This window comes from Oryza sativa, chromosome 3, assembly GCF_034140825.1.
Source record: "Oryza sativa Japonica Group chromosome 3, ASM3414082v1".
In the NCBI taxonomy this organism is placed as follows: Eukaryota; Viridiplantae; Streptophyta; class Magnoliopsida; order Poales; family Poaceae; genus Oryza; species Oryza sativa.
Genome location: NC_089037.1, coordinates 34,599,495 through 34,617,441, shown reverse-complemented (window position 1 = coordinate 34,617,441; position 17,947 = coordinate 34,599,495). Strand labels below are relative to the sequence as shown.

The 17,947-nt window shown below is 41.5% G+C and overlaps 3 protein-coding genes across 5 annotated transcripts; 2 read left to right on the top strand and 1 right to left on the bottom strand.

The window, feature by feature from the left end:
* Positions 1-3,635: 3,635 nt before the first annotated feature.
* LOC4334497 (protochlorophyllide-dependent translocon component 52, chloroplastic) lies at positions 3,636-6,202 on the bottom strand. The gene is made up of 7 exons (XM_015772979.3): positions 5,573-6,202; positions 5,300-5,487; positions 5,104-5,199; positions 4,815-4,965; positions 4,529-4,735; positions 4,256-4,443; positions 3,636-4,117 (listed from the first exon to the last, which is right to left on the bottom strand). Exons 1-7 carry the CDS (start codon positions 6,098-6,100, stop codon positions 3,859-3,861), a joined length of 1,617 nt encoding a protein of 538 aa, XP_015628465.1. The 5' UTR covers positions 6,101-6,202; the 3' UTR covers positions 3,636-3,858.
* Positions 6,203-7,958: 1,756 nt separating this feature from the next.
* LOC4334496 (probable CoA ligase CCL12) lies at positions 7,959-12,835 on the top strand. 3 transcript variants are annotated; one of them, XM_015772354.3, is made up of 14 exons: positions 7,959-8,314; positions 8,553-8,682; positions 8,847-9,106; positions 9,217-9,418; positions 9,497-9,537; positions 9,867-9,989; positions 10,129-10,202; positions 10,291-10,511; positions 11,079-11,173; positions 11,255-11,471; positions 11,546-11,671; positions 11,821-11,919; positions 12,010-12,219; positions 12,320-12,835. In XM_015772354.3, exons 1-14 carry the CDS (start codon positions 8,034-8,036, stop codon positions 12,431-12,433), a joined length of 2,193 nt encoding a protein of 730 aa, XP_015627840.1. In that variant the 5' UTR covers positions 7,959-8,033; the 3' UTR covers positions 12,434-12,835. The 3 variants fall into 3 exon arrangements, with proteins under 3 accessions (XP_015627840.1, XP_015627839.1, XP_015627841.1); XM_015772353.3 differs by having other exon boundaries at positions 11,821-12,219; XM_015772355.2 differs by lacking the exon at positions 7,959-8,314 and having other exon boundaries at positions 8,832-9,106.
* A 1,579-nt stretch (positions 12,836-14,414) lies between these two features.
* LOC4334495 (lipid phosphate phosphatase delta) lies at positions 14,415-17,347 on the top strand. The gene is made up of 8 exons (XM_015776031.3): positions 14,415-14,947; positions 15,202-15,297; positions 15,497-15,571; positions 15,659-15,789; positions 15,907-16,007; positions 16,116-16,244; positions 16,328-16,443; positions 16,670-17,347. Exons 1-8 carry the CDS (start codon positions 14,759-14,761, stop codon positions 17,078-17,080), a joined length of 1,248 nt encoding a protein of 415 aa, XP_015631517.1. The 5' UTR covers positions 14,415-14,758; the 3' UTR covers positions 17,081-17,347.
* The last annotated feature ends 600 nt before the right edge of the window (positions 17,348-17,947 follow it).

The following is a 17,947-nucleotide window of genomic DNA, read 5'->3' as shown; positions in this document are numbered from 1 at the left end:
AAATTAGTGAATTTCGGTACTTTCGAAACTTTTTGTATGAAATTATTTAAAAATCTAACAATTTTTTTACTGAATTTGAATTAATTTTGCAAGTTAAAAAAGGTAAAATTCAAAAAAATTGGCTAGGATAGTTGCTTGCCGGAGGGGGTCCGAAATTTTAATCCCTTAATTTGTATAGGAAAACAATCTCACCGTGACCATACTTTTTTCTCACAAGGGTAAAATAAAAGGCAAAGGTGATATCGAAACTATAGTGAACGAAACTATTCGAGGGGGAAGCACATCGATATTGATCAGAAACTGACACTTCATGAGCAAAGAGATAATAAGGGCCCTTTCTCCTTATTACTTTCATGTATTAATAAGAAGAGAAGAGGTATAACAATCAAGGAAGATCGTTGTGTTGTATGTTGTCAAACTTTGGAAGATGGCAGGCATCTTTCTTTGAAGGGTAGAGGAATAATAGTGTGCTACTGTGTTGGGAATTTGCAAATGGAGGATATTGGATCAAATCACCTCTGACCTCTGTTAACAATAAAATAATAGATATTCTAGAAGCTGACAAACAAACAACAGTTAATTACTCCCTCCAATCTTTAGTGTAAAATGATATTGATTTTAGGATATTACGTATGACTATCCATCTTATTTAAAATTTTAGTGTAAATATGAAAAAGTCCCTTCTAAAAAAATATGAAAAAGTATAAATCATGTTAAAGTATTTCAGATGATAAAACAAGTTACAACAAATAATATTTTTAATTAGATAAATGATCAAACGGCTTGTTTAAAAGTTAATGACATCATACCATGAGACACGGTATTGTATTTATGGTTGTAATGTGATAAGAGGAACAGGATATGTGAGTTCAGAGAGAGAAAGAAAGACGGCTACATTGTCCCAATGCTATGTACAAACTATTTTAAACTCTCGAGGGGACGTCCCCTCGTTGTTTACATGTCACTAAAATGGTTATGAAAAAAACTAAAAAAAGTTCTACAACATAGATTAATATGCGATACATCAATCCACAAATATGTAAGGTAAAATTTAACTTTTACACTGATTGTGAACATGTGTTAACTAGTTGTAGTTTGTTTTTTTTTTTTTGCAAAGTGTAGAAGTTCAATTTAAACTTGTATGTTTGTGAAATGATATGCCATATGATAATACATGTTTTCAATTTTTTATTTTTTCTATAACCATTTAAATTACATGCAAACAACGAGTGTACGTCCTCTCGAAAGTTTAAAATCCACTCCTACACTTAAAAAGGCAGTCCTAGCCAACAGTCAAAATGGTCGCTGCAGGAGGGCACCAGCACCAACCTGAAGGCAAATGTCATCATAGGATAGGAAGGATATCTAGTTACCTCTAACCTCTGGTTGTTGGAGAGTCATATAACTCGAAATGGAGCTGGTGAACCGACGAATATTTGGTAGTGTAGCACTGTAGCAAGTCAATGTTCACTGCCAAATTAGGACGGGTTATTTTACTGTCTCCGGTTTTTTTCCCGATTCCGCAAGAACTCCCTTGTCCCCCTATCTTGCTATGGAACCTTTGAGAGGTGATCATGTATCTTTTATATCCTTCTTAATGAAATTGGCAGAGCTCCTATCCTTCCCCCTCAAAAAAAAATATACGTATATGTGATATGGAATAGAGCTCCTGTCCTTCCCCCTCAAAAAAAATATACGCATACGTGATATGGAATTCTCAGGGCCCTTTCTAAATTGATTAGCCGAACGTTAAAAAAAAGTAATTATCATGTGATTAATCGGATATCTATCTATCTATCTATTATATACTAAAAGTTCATTAAACATCTTATAAACACTCCTAAGCCGCCAAGTGGCGCTCTAATAAATTAGATAAATTCTTAGAAATTCTAAGAAAAAAGCAAAACATCTAGCCCTTGGATTTCACTTAAACCGGTGGACCCATTATTTTACACCGTAAGATTAGATTTGTGAGAAAAAAAAGTTAATTCATCTGTGATCCTCCTTGCCTGCTATTCGCTTTGGATCTATAAAAACGTAACACACTCCACGATTCTTACACGTGATGGGGCATCAGTTAATCACAAACCAACGCACTCCTCCAGGTAGCAGGGTTCTGCACGCACCATGAAACGTTGACTAGGTACGTCAATCTCTTTCACCGGCGATCGGCCTGCCCAGCTGCCCTAGATGATCGGCTACAAGGGCAGCCATAACCATGAGTCCGTTGATGTCGACCAGACTCTCGCGTCCCCCAACCTCTACCACTCCGGCAATATTTTATCAATTAATATTTGATCCAAACTGAAATTTGCAAACTATTGTTGCTGTTTTTTTAAAAGAAAATTTCCGTTCCAACTTCCAAGTTTTTTCATGTTTCTGATATGAAACGACATCATGAACTTCCAAATTGTTTCTTTCCATGTTAATGATATGAAACGATCGACATCGTGGTCATTCAGTAACCTAACAAATTTGCACTACTGTATATAAGTAATAAATTGTGACACTTTCTTATTATTACTAATTTTGAAGTTTGCATCTATTTAAGTGGCACCAAATCATAATAACTTACTAATGGTTAATTTTAAAATAAGTTCTCAAGTTGATAAAATATTACTGTTGAGAGTTACAGATGAGCACAATTTTATTTTTATATGTTGTACTTCCCAAACGATAAAATCATGAAAAATTAAAGTTGTAACTCCAAGTAGAGCACATACCTTTTATGAATTATTTTATCATTAGAAAAAAAATCTAAAAATTATAACTCCATGCAAAGATGACTCTAGATGCATTAACTGTTCAAGTCATAACTCTACATGTATAACTTGATATTTACTACTCCCACCATCCTTCCTCCATGCCAGTTTGATCTCATCCAAGTTTTTTATATCTCCCTAAAATAATTAACATATAACAAATGACTTTTCGTTTATTTGTGTAAAGAGTAAATAAATGGGCATCGTTGAATAAGCTCATGCATGCAACTAACCAAAATTACTTTCTATTGGTGTAACCCTAAAAAAAATTCTCTTGGTGTAAACTCCACGAAATATTTACAGCGTGATGCAATCAACACCTTGATTGATGAAAATAATTTTAGAACCATGGAGGTTTTGTTGTTTTTGGTCTCAGCATCCTTTGCTTAGGTGATGATCAAATTGGAATAGAGGGAGTAATTTCTAAGTCAGAAATATTCTGTCTTATTTGTAAGTGACAAATTGCATCAATGTAAACTGGGCTAGCTTGATGCCAAATAAAACACATGTGTTAGTAGAAAATAAACAAATTTAATAAAAAAAATAGTTAGCTCCTAAACATTTTTTTAAAAAAAAACCTTATTTTTAATTCACATTTAGTTTATTAGATATGTTTTCTAAATAGACTAAGTCAACACTATCTTAGATGATGAAGAAAACTATAGGGATGAATTAAATATTATACGGTATAAATCTATCAAATAGATTAAACAATTATTGAATGCGCGGGCTAGCTTCCTTGTTAATTATTAAAAACTTAAAAAATAGATTTATTTGATTTTTTTAAGCAACATGTATATAGAAAAGTTTTTGCATGAAACATATAAAAACATGCTAACAAAAATCAAATAATTAGCCAAGCTGAAATTAACGTAGTTTAGAACGCGCCCGAAATTTGTTTTCTCCATCCATTTGTTTAGCTGCATCCTATGAAATCGTCAGCTAACTCTTAAGATGATCAGTTGTTTATATACAGATGCTATCGATATCAAGCATACTTGGTTGTGTTTTCTATATACATTTTTAAGCTGCTAAATTAGAAGCTAAGGAATTCCCAGCAACAAAGAACTCTCTGATTTCCTGGACGCATCGACGATCACTTGTAAGCATGGACGTAGTCCTGGAAATAGAAGTTCTTCTCGATGAAGTTGGCGAGCCAGCGGGAGGCGGCGAAGCACAGCACGGCCGCAGCCACGACGGCGGATCTCTGCACAACCGACGTGACCACCGTCCCCTTGGCGACGGCGAGGAACCCGACGACGGCGACCGACGCCACCTGCAGGGCGACCTCCAGCGCCTTCATCTTCTTCAGTGCACCGCTGCAGCTCGTGCACTGCATGACGTGCGACCAATACCTGCAGACGGCATCACAAGAATCATTTGAATTCAAAATTCAAAAGAAGAATAATTGAATTCTCTTGTGTTAAGTTTTGTGTTTCAAGTCAGTGTGCAAGAGCAGCAGACTGATGCAGGTAGATTGTTTAGCTGTTTACCTGTCCAAGAGCTGATCTTTGCTAGGAGTTGGTGGCAGCTGATTAGTTATTGGGGTTGCCCAGCCAATCTGATGCTTGCAGTACTTTCTGAACCAGTTTCTGAAGGTGATGATCATGTTGTCAGATGATGTGGGCACATAGCAAGCTTTCTGCCAGTTATCAAGACCAACCGTAGCGAAATTGCGCTCCTGGAGAAGGAATAATAATGCTTCAGGTCTAGAATGGCATAACACTTGGCCTGAATCATTCAGTTTCAGCTGAAGAAATAGTCACCTCAATGTGGAGCAGGTAGATGTCTGAATCCAAGATGGCATTCTGCCCAATGTGGTAGTACCACCGTGGTATGATCTTGTCCATCCAGACGCCGACGTTCCGCGGGAATGCCCAGACCAACCTGCTCCTCCCCGGAGACACCGGGATGCACAAGAACACCAGCATCACTGTGGGTTGCTTCTTCTTCTTCTCCTTGCCCTGATCATCCTGTACAGAATCCAGCAGCACCAACAAGGTAATTGACAATACTGATCTTGTAAGATGGTTCTATGAGCTTGAACAATGCCTGAGATGGAGTCTGAAGTGGCGAGCCGTAGAACGTGCACGGCGCGACGAACTTGAAGAAGCCCCTGTCTAGCATTGACAGGAACCCCTCGACGTTGGTTTCCTCTATCTCCATCTTGAGCGGCCCGCCGCCTTCCTTGTCGAACTCAACTGTGTAGAGGAGATGAATGTTCTGAATCAGTGACGCAGCTAAGCATTGCAATTTGCACTAGACTGAAAGAACAGATTAAATTGGGGAGCAAATTGGAAAAGAAAATTTGATCATGACTAATGACAGATGAGGAACATATCTTCCTGGATCTTCCTTCTTGCGGGTGCGCATCAACCCCTTGTGCGCGTAGGGGACATGAGCAGGGTCCATGAGATTCTCCACCAACACATCGTACCTGCATTGCAAAATTTGCAATGGAGCTAGCCATGATCAACAGCTGCCTGACAATGGTGCAGAAAGAAAGATTTCAGAGAATGGATTTGGGATTTCTGTACCCATAGGGGAGATCCCTGACGCCATAGACGGTGACGAAGGACGGGTCGTCGATCTGCGGGATGTATGGCGGCCGCTTCCTCTGCAGGATCTCCTTGTACTCCGGCTCCGATCTCGGGTAGAACCACAGGATGTTGTTCTGCACCACGCATGGGTATGATGCCACGCACGCCTTGCTGTTCTTGTGCACCTGCCATTGATGCGAAAGCTCGATTAATCTTGATTGATTTGAGATGGAGGAGAGGGGATGAAGAAGAAGAGGAGGAGGAGAGTACCGCGGGGCCGAGGGCGGGGGCCTGGGGGATGAACTGGCAGGCGCCGCGGCCGTCGAAGCACCAGCCATGGTAGACGCACTGGAGGCGGCCCTTGTCGTCGACGCGGCCCTCGGACAGCGGCGCGAGGCGGTGCGGGCACGAGTCGTCGAACACCCGCCACTCGCCGCCGCCGCCGTCGGCGGCGGCGGTGGTGCGGTCGAACCAGGCGACGATGCGGAGGCCCAGCACCGTCTTCCCGTGCGGCGCGCCCGGGTCGAGGTCGCAGACGGGCGCCACCGGGTACCACTGGTCCAGCCAGTCGAACCGCTCCTCCTTACCCGACGCCGACGGCGCGTCCTCCGCCCGCGGCGTCTCGGCCGCCACGGCCGCAACCGACGTCGACAACAGCCGCCTCGCCACGGCGCGGCTCCACGGCAGCCGAGGCGGCGGGACGCGGGCGGCGGCGGCGGCGGCGGCGGCGTCGCGGAGGTGGAGCGCGGGGCGCGCGGGGCGCGCGGCGGGGAGGAGGAGGAGGGAGAGGGCATCCATGGCTACTCGCGTGGTGGGGGAGGGGGGCGCGAGCGGCCCGCAACGAACTTGTGGCGCGCGCGCGCGCGGTTACGTTGGGTGGGGCCCGGCACAAACTTATCGGCGCCGCAGGTGATTAGCTGGACGCTCGCCACTTGGCCAAATTGGAGACGGGAGAGGCCGATGCCGATGCACCGGTTTTACAGGGTACATTTAATTATTTGCCATTTTTAAAATATGCCAATTAATAATTTGCTACTTTTATAACATGTGGTTCCTTATGTGCCTATAACATATGGATTCAGAGCCAAATTCTTTTGAACCACTCGTAAAAGTGGCAAAAAGTTAATTATTTCGTTTTCTAGTATCACTTGTCGAGTCGTCGCCAACGAGCCGCCAGAAACTGTCCGTGCAACTTGTGCCGATTTTTTTATTGAAAGTACAAACAGCAAGGTAGAACCATCACTCTTTGGATGATAAGACAGTTGGTTGGTTTTATCGGCTAAATGCCGGTTAACTAAAGAAGGGATAAATCCCCTTTATCTGTTTCTAATAAAATTGAATATGTGATAGAGTTAATTTTGTGATCGGTAAAACTAATCTCTAAAACTGTATTCGAGATAAACCCTAGAGCCCCTCCAGCGTCTATAAAATAGAAGTTGAACACAAAGGAGAAGGGACGCCAAATTCTCTATCTAAACTTCAAAACCCTAAATTGCCCGACCAACTAGAAAAGGTTTGTGAGGCGATCTCGGTGAAATTTTACATTGGCGCATAAGAAGAAAAGAAACAGAAGAATAAGAGAAGGAAGAAACTAAAGGAGAATAATTAACATCGATGGCATATTATGTGGGTATTGAAGCATAGGTGATTATGTATAAGCTAAATCATTGAGATCGTAAATTTATATTCCAACACAGACATGCTAGATTTTTCATTAACGAATCGGTTCGCGCCAATTCCATTAAGTAGAGCAGGAAAAAAATGTTAGAAAAAAATATCGAAAGGTATATAGGAATGAATGGAAGCTGCCAGTTTCTAGGCACCCGAAAGGTTCAAGTTTTGGCATGATAAAATACTAATAAGGGTGTGTTAGATCCAATTTTACACCCCATCACATCGAACGTTTGAACACATGTATGAAGTATTAAATATATGCTAAAAAAATAACTAATTGCACATATTGCTACTACTTTGCAAGATGACTTTTAAACATAATTGCTCCATGATTTGACAATATGGTGCTACATTAAACATCTGCTAATGACGGATTAATTAGGCTTAAGTCTCGCGGTTTAGTGATGGATACTATAATTAGTTTTTTCGTTAGTGCAGAATACCCTATACGACACCTATATAATACCTGATGTGACACATAAAAACTTTACACCCTGATCTAAATAACCCGTAAGAATGTACTACCTCCGTTTTGTTTTTTAATAGATAACGCCGTTGACTTTTTTTCACATGTTTGACCATTCATCTTATTCAAAAAATTTACGTAATTATAATTTATTTTGTTATGAGTTGTTTTATTACTCATAGTATTTTAAGTATGATTTATATCTTATACATTTGTATAAAATTTTTAAAAAAGACGAATGGTCAAACATGTGAGAAAAAGTTAACGGCGTCGTGTATTAAAAAACGGAGAGAGTATTTTGCTATAGCCGTTTTTACTTATGGAAGAGTGACGACATCTGAGACAGATCGAAGAGCATCGCCATTGTCACGATGGCGACCCAATCACAAACATGGCAGAATTGCAGAGAGTCTAGTAAGGCAGAAGCTGAGGCTGAGCTTACCAAACACAAGCACACGCACACGCACACCACACAGTCTACCTATACCTACTACTACCTGTCATCTTCTCCTTCTTAATCCCAACTAAATGCGCACATAAACGAAGAAGATTTGCACTGATACCCGCGCTGATACAAGCAAGCATCCGGCGATGGCGGCGGCGGCGGCGGCAAGGGGGAGCGTGTGGGAGATCCAGCAGCGGGACGTGGAGGCCGCGGGGCTGGCCGACGCCGACGCGGGCGCCTTCGTCGCGGCGCTTCGCTCCGCCGCCGCCGTTGCGACGGGTGGGCCTGACGCCGCGTGGGAGGCCGTGGCGGCGGGGGTGCTGCGGCCGGAGCACCCGCACGCGCTCCACCAGCTCGTCTACTACTCCGTCTACGCCGGCTGGGATCGCGCCGCCCGGGGCCCGCCGCCGTACTGGTTCCCGTCACAGTAAGTCACCTCGCCGGAGACGACCAGACTGGCAAACTGACAGTGGCTGGTTTCAGTGTATGCAAAGTTCAAGCTTATGTTGATAGCGTCCTAGTACTACTTAATTTCTAGTGTGATATCATCAGTGATAAGATTTCCTTGTGTTAATTTCCACTTGTCATGTCAAGTAACCTATTTGAAGTACAATGATCAGTGCATGATTTCTCTACGTAGTGATTTAGTGTTTGAAATGTGACAGGATTGACACTAAACAAACAAATCTTGGTAGACTGATGGAAGCACATGGTCCTAGGTTGTTAGGATCATCATATAAGGACCCAGTTTCAAGTTTTCACCTCTTCCACAAGTTCTCCGTAGAGCATCAAGAGGTCAGTCGGTTGCTCTAAACTAGTCAGCTCCAGCTAAGCAACCAAACAAGTTTGAAGTCATTTCTTTACAACCATTGGAGTGGCTATATGAATGTTATTTCTTGAATGGACAGTTTAAGTTTCCACAGGCATTTTGATCCTACTCCCAGTCTATCCTTTGTTAGGTCTACTGGTCAATGGTGCTGAAGGAGATCTCAATCAAGTTCCAACAAGAACCAAAGTCAATTCTAGATACATCAGATAAATCAAGGAAAGGGGGAACATGGCTCCAAGGTGCTGTGCTTAATATTGCTGAATGTTGTCTGTTACCTTGGCCTTCCCAAAACAGGACAGATGACAGCACAGCTATTGTTTGGAGGGATGAGGGTCTTGACAATCACCCAGTGAACCGTATGTCACTGAAGGAGCTTCACAATCAAGTGATGTATGTATATGTTATCAGACTAACAGTAAGAATCATGCTAAAGCGTATTAAGCTTTGCCATAACTTATTCTGAATCATCACCATTGTTTTGCTGCTTTTGGTGTTTTCAGTACAGTTGCTACTGCGCTTGATACCATGTTCCAAAAGGGGGATCGAATTGCAATAGACATGCCTATGACATGCAATGCAGTCATCATATATTTGGCTATTGTCCTTGGTGGTTTTGTTGTTGTGTCGATAGCAGACAGTTTTGCACCTCAGGAGATTGGTACACGCATGAGTGTGTCAAAGGCGAAAGCTATTTTTACTCAGGTAGGAAATTAGTGAATCTTTCATGACATAGTCATTAACACTAAAGTAGGGCTTCATCTAAATTTCACGAGATTTCAGGATTTCATAATTAGAGGAGGGAAGAAGGTTCCACTATACAGGTACGAACGGATGATTGATCAGTTCATTTCAGTTTGTCTATTCTGATAGTATAATGCACTTAGCATTTTGTTTTTTTAAAAAAATGCATTTTCTTCATATATTTTTCTAATTTATGACATTTGCTTAGTTTGAAGTTAAGTAGGAGTGTAGGACGTTATCATGTGAACACTGAAAACATTCTCTTTCATTGATTTTAGAATTCAGCTTAGATTTTTCCTGTGAATCTAAAAAATAGGAGTACTTAAGTACCAGATAGTTCATAGTACATTTCAATCAGAAAGACAATTTGCAGAACAGATAAATATTTCATAATAATTCCATTCTTCAGCCGTGTTGTGCAAGGGACTTCATCTAAAGCTGTTGTAATTCCTGCAACTGGAGGCTTTCTTGGGGTTTCACTAAGGAATGGTGATATGTCCTGGAAAGATTTCCTTTCTTGTGCTGCTGGAAGGTATATTATACAGAAATAAATCTTAGATGGCTTTGGATAAGTGTATTGTCTTTCCATTGAAGAAAAAAGGAACATGCAATTGTTTTTTTTTTCTTTACTAATTTCATGATATGAGTGACAATATATGTTGGATTTGCAGGTCGTCCATTTATCCCACAGTTTATCAACCTTCAGACGCTCTAACTAATATACTATTTTCTTCAGGGACAACTGGTATATTAACACTATTTCATTGCTTCCCCTGATTTTAGTATTTCTTTTGTCCACCCCTGATTTTTGTCTGTTTTATTTACTTGTGCAGGAGAACCAAAAGCTATCCCATGGTCACAACTTTCTCCAATAAGATGCACATGTGATACATGGGCGCATTTGGATATCCAGCCACAGGACATATTTTGTTGGCCTACTAATCTTGGATGGGTTATGGGGCCTATACTCTTGTACTCATGCTTTTTAAGTGGTGCAACGTTGGCTTTGTATCATGGGTCACCACTTGGTCGTGGTTTTTGCAAGTTTGTACAGGTACATCTGATGTACTTTGCACCGTCACTTGCTTTGGAATGTTAAAGAAGATTTATATTTTATCATTGCTTCTTGTGTGCACTGTAAACTGTACTAATTATGTAGGATTTGAGACCCTGCTTGGTTGAGCTTCAGGTTATAATCTAAAGCTGATTTTGAATTTTAGAATTTGATTTTAGGATTAATCTTAGGGGTTTCCTTTGTTACTTTTGTCATCTAGCTCTCTTCTCACAATTACTATAACAAGACAAGTAAAAATCCTAACTAAATTATTCTTAAAAATTAAACCTCAAAGTTCCAAATTGCTTTTGATTTTTCTTAAAAATTAAAAATCTGATTATTCTTTGTTTATTCATTCTGATTTCATATTTGGTTATGGCACATCTCTACTGGGTAGTGAGTACTAACAACGTGTTTCACCTCAAAAACTGTTTTTGCTCTCAGATCCTGTTTCTTTGAGCCCCCTTTCCCCCCACAAATCAGGAAGAGTTTTGCCAAATGCTTATGTTTGAAGATAAATATGAACTGAACTTACTTAATCATCATGCTCTGTGAAATATTTTGCAGGATGCTGGTGTCACTATATTAGGAAGTGTACCTAGCTTAGTGAAGTCATGGAAAGCTGGGAATTTTACTGAAGGGCTTCACTGGACCAAAATCAGGTGAGTCATCCTTCCACTATCAGAAGGCTCACAGCTTCATCACAATCAGAAAGGAAGTTAAAAGTAGTATTATAATTGCAGGGTACTCTCCACGACAGGAGAGGCTTCTGATATTGATGATGATCTATGGCTATCTTCGCGTGCCTCTTACAAGCCCATTATTGAATGTTGTGGGGGTACTGAGCTGGCATCGTCATACATTCAAGGCAGTCTTCTGCGTTCGCAAGCTTTTGGAGCTTTTAGTGGTGCATCCATGTCCACTGGGTTTGTCATACTTGATGAACAAGGAACTCCATATGTAAGCATCTCCCCTGAAAGTTATGTATTCTGGCATTATGTTTGAAGCATAACCATTTCAGTTGACTATGATAGCCTGATGATGTACCTTGTGCTGGAGAAGTGGGCCTCTTCCCTTTATATTTTGGCGCTACAGATCGACTTCTCAATGCTGACAACAATAAGGTTTATTTTGATGGAATGCCCATTTACAATGGAAGGGTATGGAGTTATGTACTTCCTTGTCTCCTTTTCTCCAATAAGATTGCTATATAAACAGTCCATTATTCTTTGATGAACCAAATGGATCCATTTGCATACTAAGTTCTAGCCAGAATGACATGAACTCATATGTTGTATTGGTACTGCAGCAACTTCGACGGCATGGAGATATAATCCAAAGGACAGTAGGTGGTTACTATATTGTGCAGGGAAGAGCAGATGACACTATGAATCTTGGAGGAATTAAGGTTGACCCTCCTATTTCAAATGTTTTCAATAGCTTGTTGTCACCCTTGAATTTTATGAAACTAAATAAATACTGCTCGTCTTATAAACAGACAAGTTCCGTGGAAATAGAGCGGATATGTAATAGAGCCGATGAGGCTCTACTAGAAACAGCAGCGGTTAGCATCAAACCTGCTGGTGGGGGACCAGAACAGCTGGCTATCTTGGCTGTGCTAAAAGATAGATCACCACCATGTGATGCAAATGTTCTCAAGAGCAAATTTCAGAGAGCCATCCAAAAGAACTTAAATCCTCTTTTCAAGGTAAGAGTTACTACTTACTCGTTTCTGATGTTAAGGTCAGATAGTGAGATGTGCACACGTGTACCGAGGTCATTGGAATCACTCTTTGTCATCTTGACAGGTGAGCTATGTCAAAATAGTTCCTGAGTTCCCAAGAACAGCTTCAAACAAGCTGCTAAGAAGAGTACTGAGGGATCAGCTGAGCAAAGAACTCTCGAATCGCAGCAAGCTATGACCGACGTGACATATTCAACAAGGACCACAACAACAACAACAATAGTAGACTTTAGTCCAAAGCAAGGTAGAGATGAAGAGCCATACGAACAGTGAGGGTAATTCAAAATCGCTTCAAAAATGCCCTCTTGCTTGTCAAATGGTAATATTGAATTATGAGTGTGTCAAAAAAAAAACAGCCACTTGAATAAAGAGTCATGATTCATTGGGGGCGTATAGAGAACTTCAGGAAACTATTTTTTTCCATGTTAATAAATGTTGTTGAATTGTGAGCATGTTCAATAGGCAACGGCTTGAAAAAGTGACATTTCCCGATGGGAATTTGTAGAGAACTTCAGAATACTCATCGCTGTACTGTATTATGTTCAGCTCATGATAAAGTGGTGGCATGGTGTTTGGATTATTTTGGCACAATTCATCCCCTTTGAAGCTTTCTGTTCCTTTTTTAAAATGTTTCTTTGAGGGGTTTTATGTGCCATTGCTAGGTCAAATGGTTCATCATATCCAGACATCCAGTTAATCGTGTTCCTGAAGTGTAAAGAATGCATCATCTTGAAAATTAAGTCGTAACAATATTTCGGTGGAAGGAGCCGTGCTCACCTAGTCACGTTACAGAACTGCATCCATATTCTGACTTTATGCACACCCTACATAGATTAATTTCTGGTGTTAGACGGCTAAATTGACTAGCGTGAAGCTTAGTTGACAGAATGCAGAGATATGGCCAATATTTCCTGCGTGACAAATATGAAGAAGTCAAGCTAGACATGCAGAACAATTAATTGTATTCCCATTTTTTTTCCATATCATGTGTGCTGAAACAGAACTAAAAACTCCTCCAAAAAAAAAAGAACCGAAAACACCTCCAAGACTCCAAGTCAGCCGGCACATCTATGGGATCACAACCCCCGTTCTTCCTGATCACTAGAATCCAAATACCACCAGAGCAGGTGGAAATTTTGTTGTACAATGTTGAATTTTTTTTCTTTGTTTGATTGGACCATTTTATAATTGATTTTACCAAAATTATAGTTCAGTATTGTATGCTACAGGTTGTCTGGAATGAGAATTAAGCAATATTACATCAGAAAATTAGACATGCTGAGTCCTTCCCTGCAAAAGAAAAAAAAAGTGAGTCAATTTACCGAAATACATTAAGCCTGTCCAGTAGGAGAAAATCCAACTAGGTAGGCAATGACATCAGGTTGTATAACCTTTCTAATCGCCAGCTAATAACCATTATCCTATGCCATTATGCTCCCAAAAGGTCATTAGCATAACAGCAATGTAGTATGTATTAAAAGCGAGAGAAAGATAATTCTCCCAGTAACAGTCATCCATGTCCGGTTTTTTCCACGCAGATATGAGGAGGAAATGAGAATATGGTACTCAAGTCTGAACAGCTAATTGCCCATTAGCGTGTCTTTAGCATGTAATGATATCGAAGTAATTTTAGTGATAAATATAACAAAATTATAACTAAATGAAAGTTCAAATTTATGCGAGCTAAACCTTCGGTGTTTAGGTTTCTTGAGGTGAAAACTATCTTTCCAGGCTAAGTATTAAATTTAATATGAGTGCTTATATTTATGGTTAATTATTTTTTTAAATTGATAAGTGATATACAGTACCTCTTAACAGCGAGGCCATTAATGATTAATCTCAATGTATGCCAAGTCAATTCTACTTTTAAGATTCAACTATATTATACGCGCTTCAATTTGTTTTACTTTTGAAATCAATTTCAAAGTATGCCGAGAAACCCGGGCTAGGCTAGGGGAGGTTAGCCTGCGTTCGTACCATGTTTTCAAAAAAAAAACAAAATTTACTAAAGTCTTTTAAAAAATTGATTTTTATTAGCTATAAACAGAAGTTCTTTGAAAAATAAAAAGGAGTACTCCAGTATGCACAGAGCAGAAGTTTGGAAGCTTCCAAAGTCAAAATCAGGTCATAGAAAATTTTAGAAACCCACGGATCACAACATCACGTGAAAAAAAAAAGAAGAGGAAAAACTAGAAGTTGCCGAGAGCCGCGTGGTGTTCGTCCGGTCTCCGGTCCAGAGCGGGAGGCGGCCGGCAATCCGCGACCTCCACCTCCTCCTCCTCCTCCTCTCGTCACCACCACCACGGCGACCCCGTCCTCCTCGCCCCTCTAAAAGCCTCTCCCTTCCTTTCTCTCTCCCCTTCTCGTGGGATCTTGTATTCTTGCGTCGTCTTGGGACTCTTGTGGTGGTCAAGAACGAGGACGAGAGAGGTCGGAGAGCGAGGCGGCGGCTGTGCCGTTGCGCGTGCGGTGCGGGTGAGGTAGCTAGCGAGCGAGAGGGGAGATGGAGGCGGTGGCGGTTGCGGGCGGTGGCGCGGGGCTGACAAGGTGGCAGGCGGCGGCGCTGTCGGCGGTGGCGGGGTGGGTGTGGGCGGCCTCCTCCTTCGACCTCACGCGGCGGTCGCGCGCGCTGGTGCAGCCGTGGGTCACCCGCCGCGTGCTCGCCGAGACGCCGTCCATCGTCAGATTCCAGGTCCGTTTTTTCTATTTTTTGTTTGCATCGCGCGTCTCCTGATCTCCTCAAGATTGGAGGGAAATTCACTGCATTTGCTGGGATTGTTATATTTTTTGTAGAGATAATCAGGATGTTGAGACGATTTCTTGAGTGAATAGGGAATGGATTTTGATAGCTTTGTGTTATGGAATAGTAATTGCTTCGATTTTTACATATGTTTTTGTCCTTGTAGATTTCTGAATTATTTTTTTTTGGATGTTGAATTATTGCAGAAGGTGCATCACAAGTTGCTGGACAGTTTCTTCTCTGTGCTGTCATGCGTTGTCTCTGTCCCTTTCTACACCGGATTCCTCCCTCTCCTCTTCTGGGTATGCCTTCTTGTCTTACACACATAAAAAATGCATGTTTCTTTTCCTCTGTAATTCTAGCTGGATTAGCTATGAATTGCTCTTACTCTTATGTTTATGTAATTCTAGCTGTATTAGCTGTGAATTGCTCTTGCTCTTCTGTTTATGTAATTCTAGTGGGATTAGCCGTGAATCATTCTTGTTCTTGTGATTATTGTAGAGCGGACACTCCAAGCTGGCTAGGCAGATGACGCTGCTCATGGCATTCTGCGATTACCTTGGCAATTCTGTGAAGGTCACTATCGATTTATCATACAATAGATGAGAGTTGCTGATATTCGATTCGTTTAGCTGTTGACACTCTGGAAGTCTGTGGATACAGGACGCGGTGTCAGCCCCTCGGCCAAGCTCTCCTCCGGTGAGAAGAGTGACAGCTACTGAAGACGAGAAGGAAAATGCCATGGAATATGGATTGCCTTCATCGCACGCTCTTAATACCGTTTGTTTGATGGGGTATGCTCGTGTACCTATTCTTTTACTAAGAATTGTATTCTGATGTATTATTCCGTTTGTTTCGATGTGGGAAGCTCTGAAGAGTTCCTTTGCTAATGGCCCTTCTGGTTGATGTAGATATCTGCTGCATTATGTCCTAACATATGGATCACACGACAATGTTATGGTTGTCACGGGCTTATCTCTAGCTTTCTTGCTTGTTATGTTAGTTGGCATTGGTGAGTCTCCAAATTTCTCTATGCAACACTCTTAGAGTTACGTCGTTCAAAAAACACTCTTAGAGTTACTAGTAGATATTGATGATGTGGTTTATTTGAAATTGATAGGACGGATATATTTGGGCATGCACAGCTTGATTGATGTTATTGCTGGCATCTGTTTTGGCGTTGTAATCCTGGCATTCTGGTTGGCTGTCCATAATCATGTCGATGCTTTTGTTGTCTCCGGTCAAAATGGTATATCTATACGCCTCTGAGTTTTGTCTGATAGGTGAAATGTAATTTTGGAAGGCTTATTCTCGTTATCTTTTCCCTTGCAGTTACAACCTTCTGGGCGAGCCTTTCTCTGTTGCTGTGCTTCGCATATCCAAAACCAGAATTCCCAACTCCTAGCTTTGAATACCACACAGCATTCAATGGGGTGGCTTTTGGAATTGTAAGTTCTTGTTGACTAATGCCTGGGTAATCCAAAATTTTTAGTAGCTCCAAACTTGCTTGCATCATAGTGGATTCTGGTCACATTTAATATATTATCTACAATAAAGAACAAGACTTTTTAGGAAAGGCCTGCCCTTGAAACAGGATAAAACAGCACACTGTTTACCGCGTGAATTTCATTATCTAGAGAAGCAGCTCTGACACTGTTTCTTAACACTTTTCAGGTCTATGGAATCCAACAAACCTACTTCCATTTCCACAATCCTGATGTCCCCCTCATTTTCAGCCCACAATTACCGCTTATTGTATTTGTCGGGAGGGTTCTCGTGGGGATCCCAACCATCCTAGTTGTGAAATTCTGCAGTAAAGCTCTCTCGAAATGGCTTCTACCGGTGATGTGCAACACCCTGGGCATTCCTATTGTATCAACCTGCTATGTTCCAGCGCTGAAGGCTTCCGAAAAGTGCAAGGTCAAGTCCGACGCGAAGCAGGGCGGTTATCTCCAGAAGGTGTTCTCCCTCTTTCCACAGAAGGCGTACGATGTGGACACCGGCATAAGGTTCGTTCAGTACGCCAGCCTTGCATGGTCAGTGGTCGACCTGGTGCCGGCCATATTCACTCATTTAAGTTTGTAGTGAACACTGCAAGATGCATTCTACTTGGAGACTTGCAAAATCCCAAATGGGCTATTCCTACTCATGAGAGAGAGATAATCTTATGGGACTGTAAATCCGATGATCTCCACTTTATTTTTATTTTTGCGTGGTGTGTGTAGAGGTGTTTTGTCCATAGTAGCAACCAGGAAGTATTAACATGCTGTGAAATTTTGTTTCATGATGAAGACAGCGACCACCACGAACTCTGAAACTTAACTGCAAAGAAATGCCATTCCTTTTCTTGCATTGTATTGATGCAGGTTCTTTGTATCCATTTCACTTTCATGCCCATGTCATTATCTGCCAAACTAAGAGTCTAAGATCAACATCATCTTATGAAGAGACTGACTGATGTGTCCCTCTTTTTCTTCAAAGAAAAAATTAAAGAAAAATACAGAAACCAGTTAAGATCAGCAAGATGATGAAGAAATTGCAGTGTTTTGTCCCCCTCCCAAGTCTAAAGCCTGACGGTGAATAAACGACCAGTTTGTATGCTGCTGTTTTGTGCGATATCATCGCTGTGTGCTTGCGTTGTGCAGAATTGACAAAGCGAGTTGCTGGGCCGCCGGCGAGGCGAGAACGACGTGCACACTTCGCCTCCGGTTTTCTAGAACTCGAATTTCCCGCGGCGCTGGCGTTGGCGAGCGCACCAACCGCGCTGATGGCGACGAGAGAAACAACCTGCCACAGGAATCGAAGGCACAGAGGCTCTTTTTTTAAGCCTACATCAACCATCCATTGAGATATACAGTACACCTGAACATGCCTAAAAGAAATTCCTGAATGTTTGGGGGGAAAAGGCAAACACAATTTGCTACTAAACGCAAACATAAGTTACATAAAAAG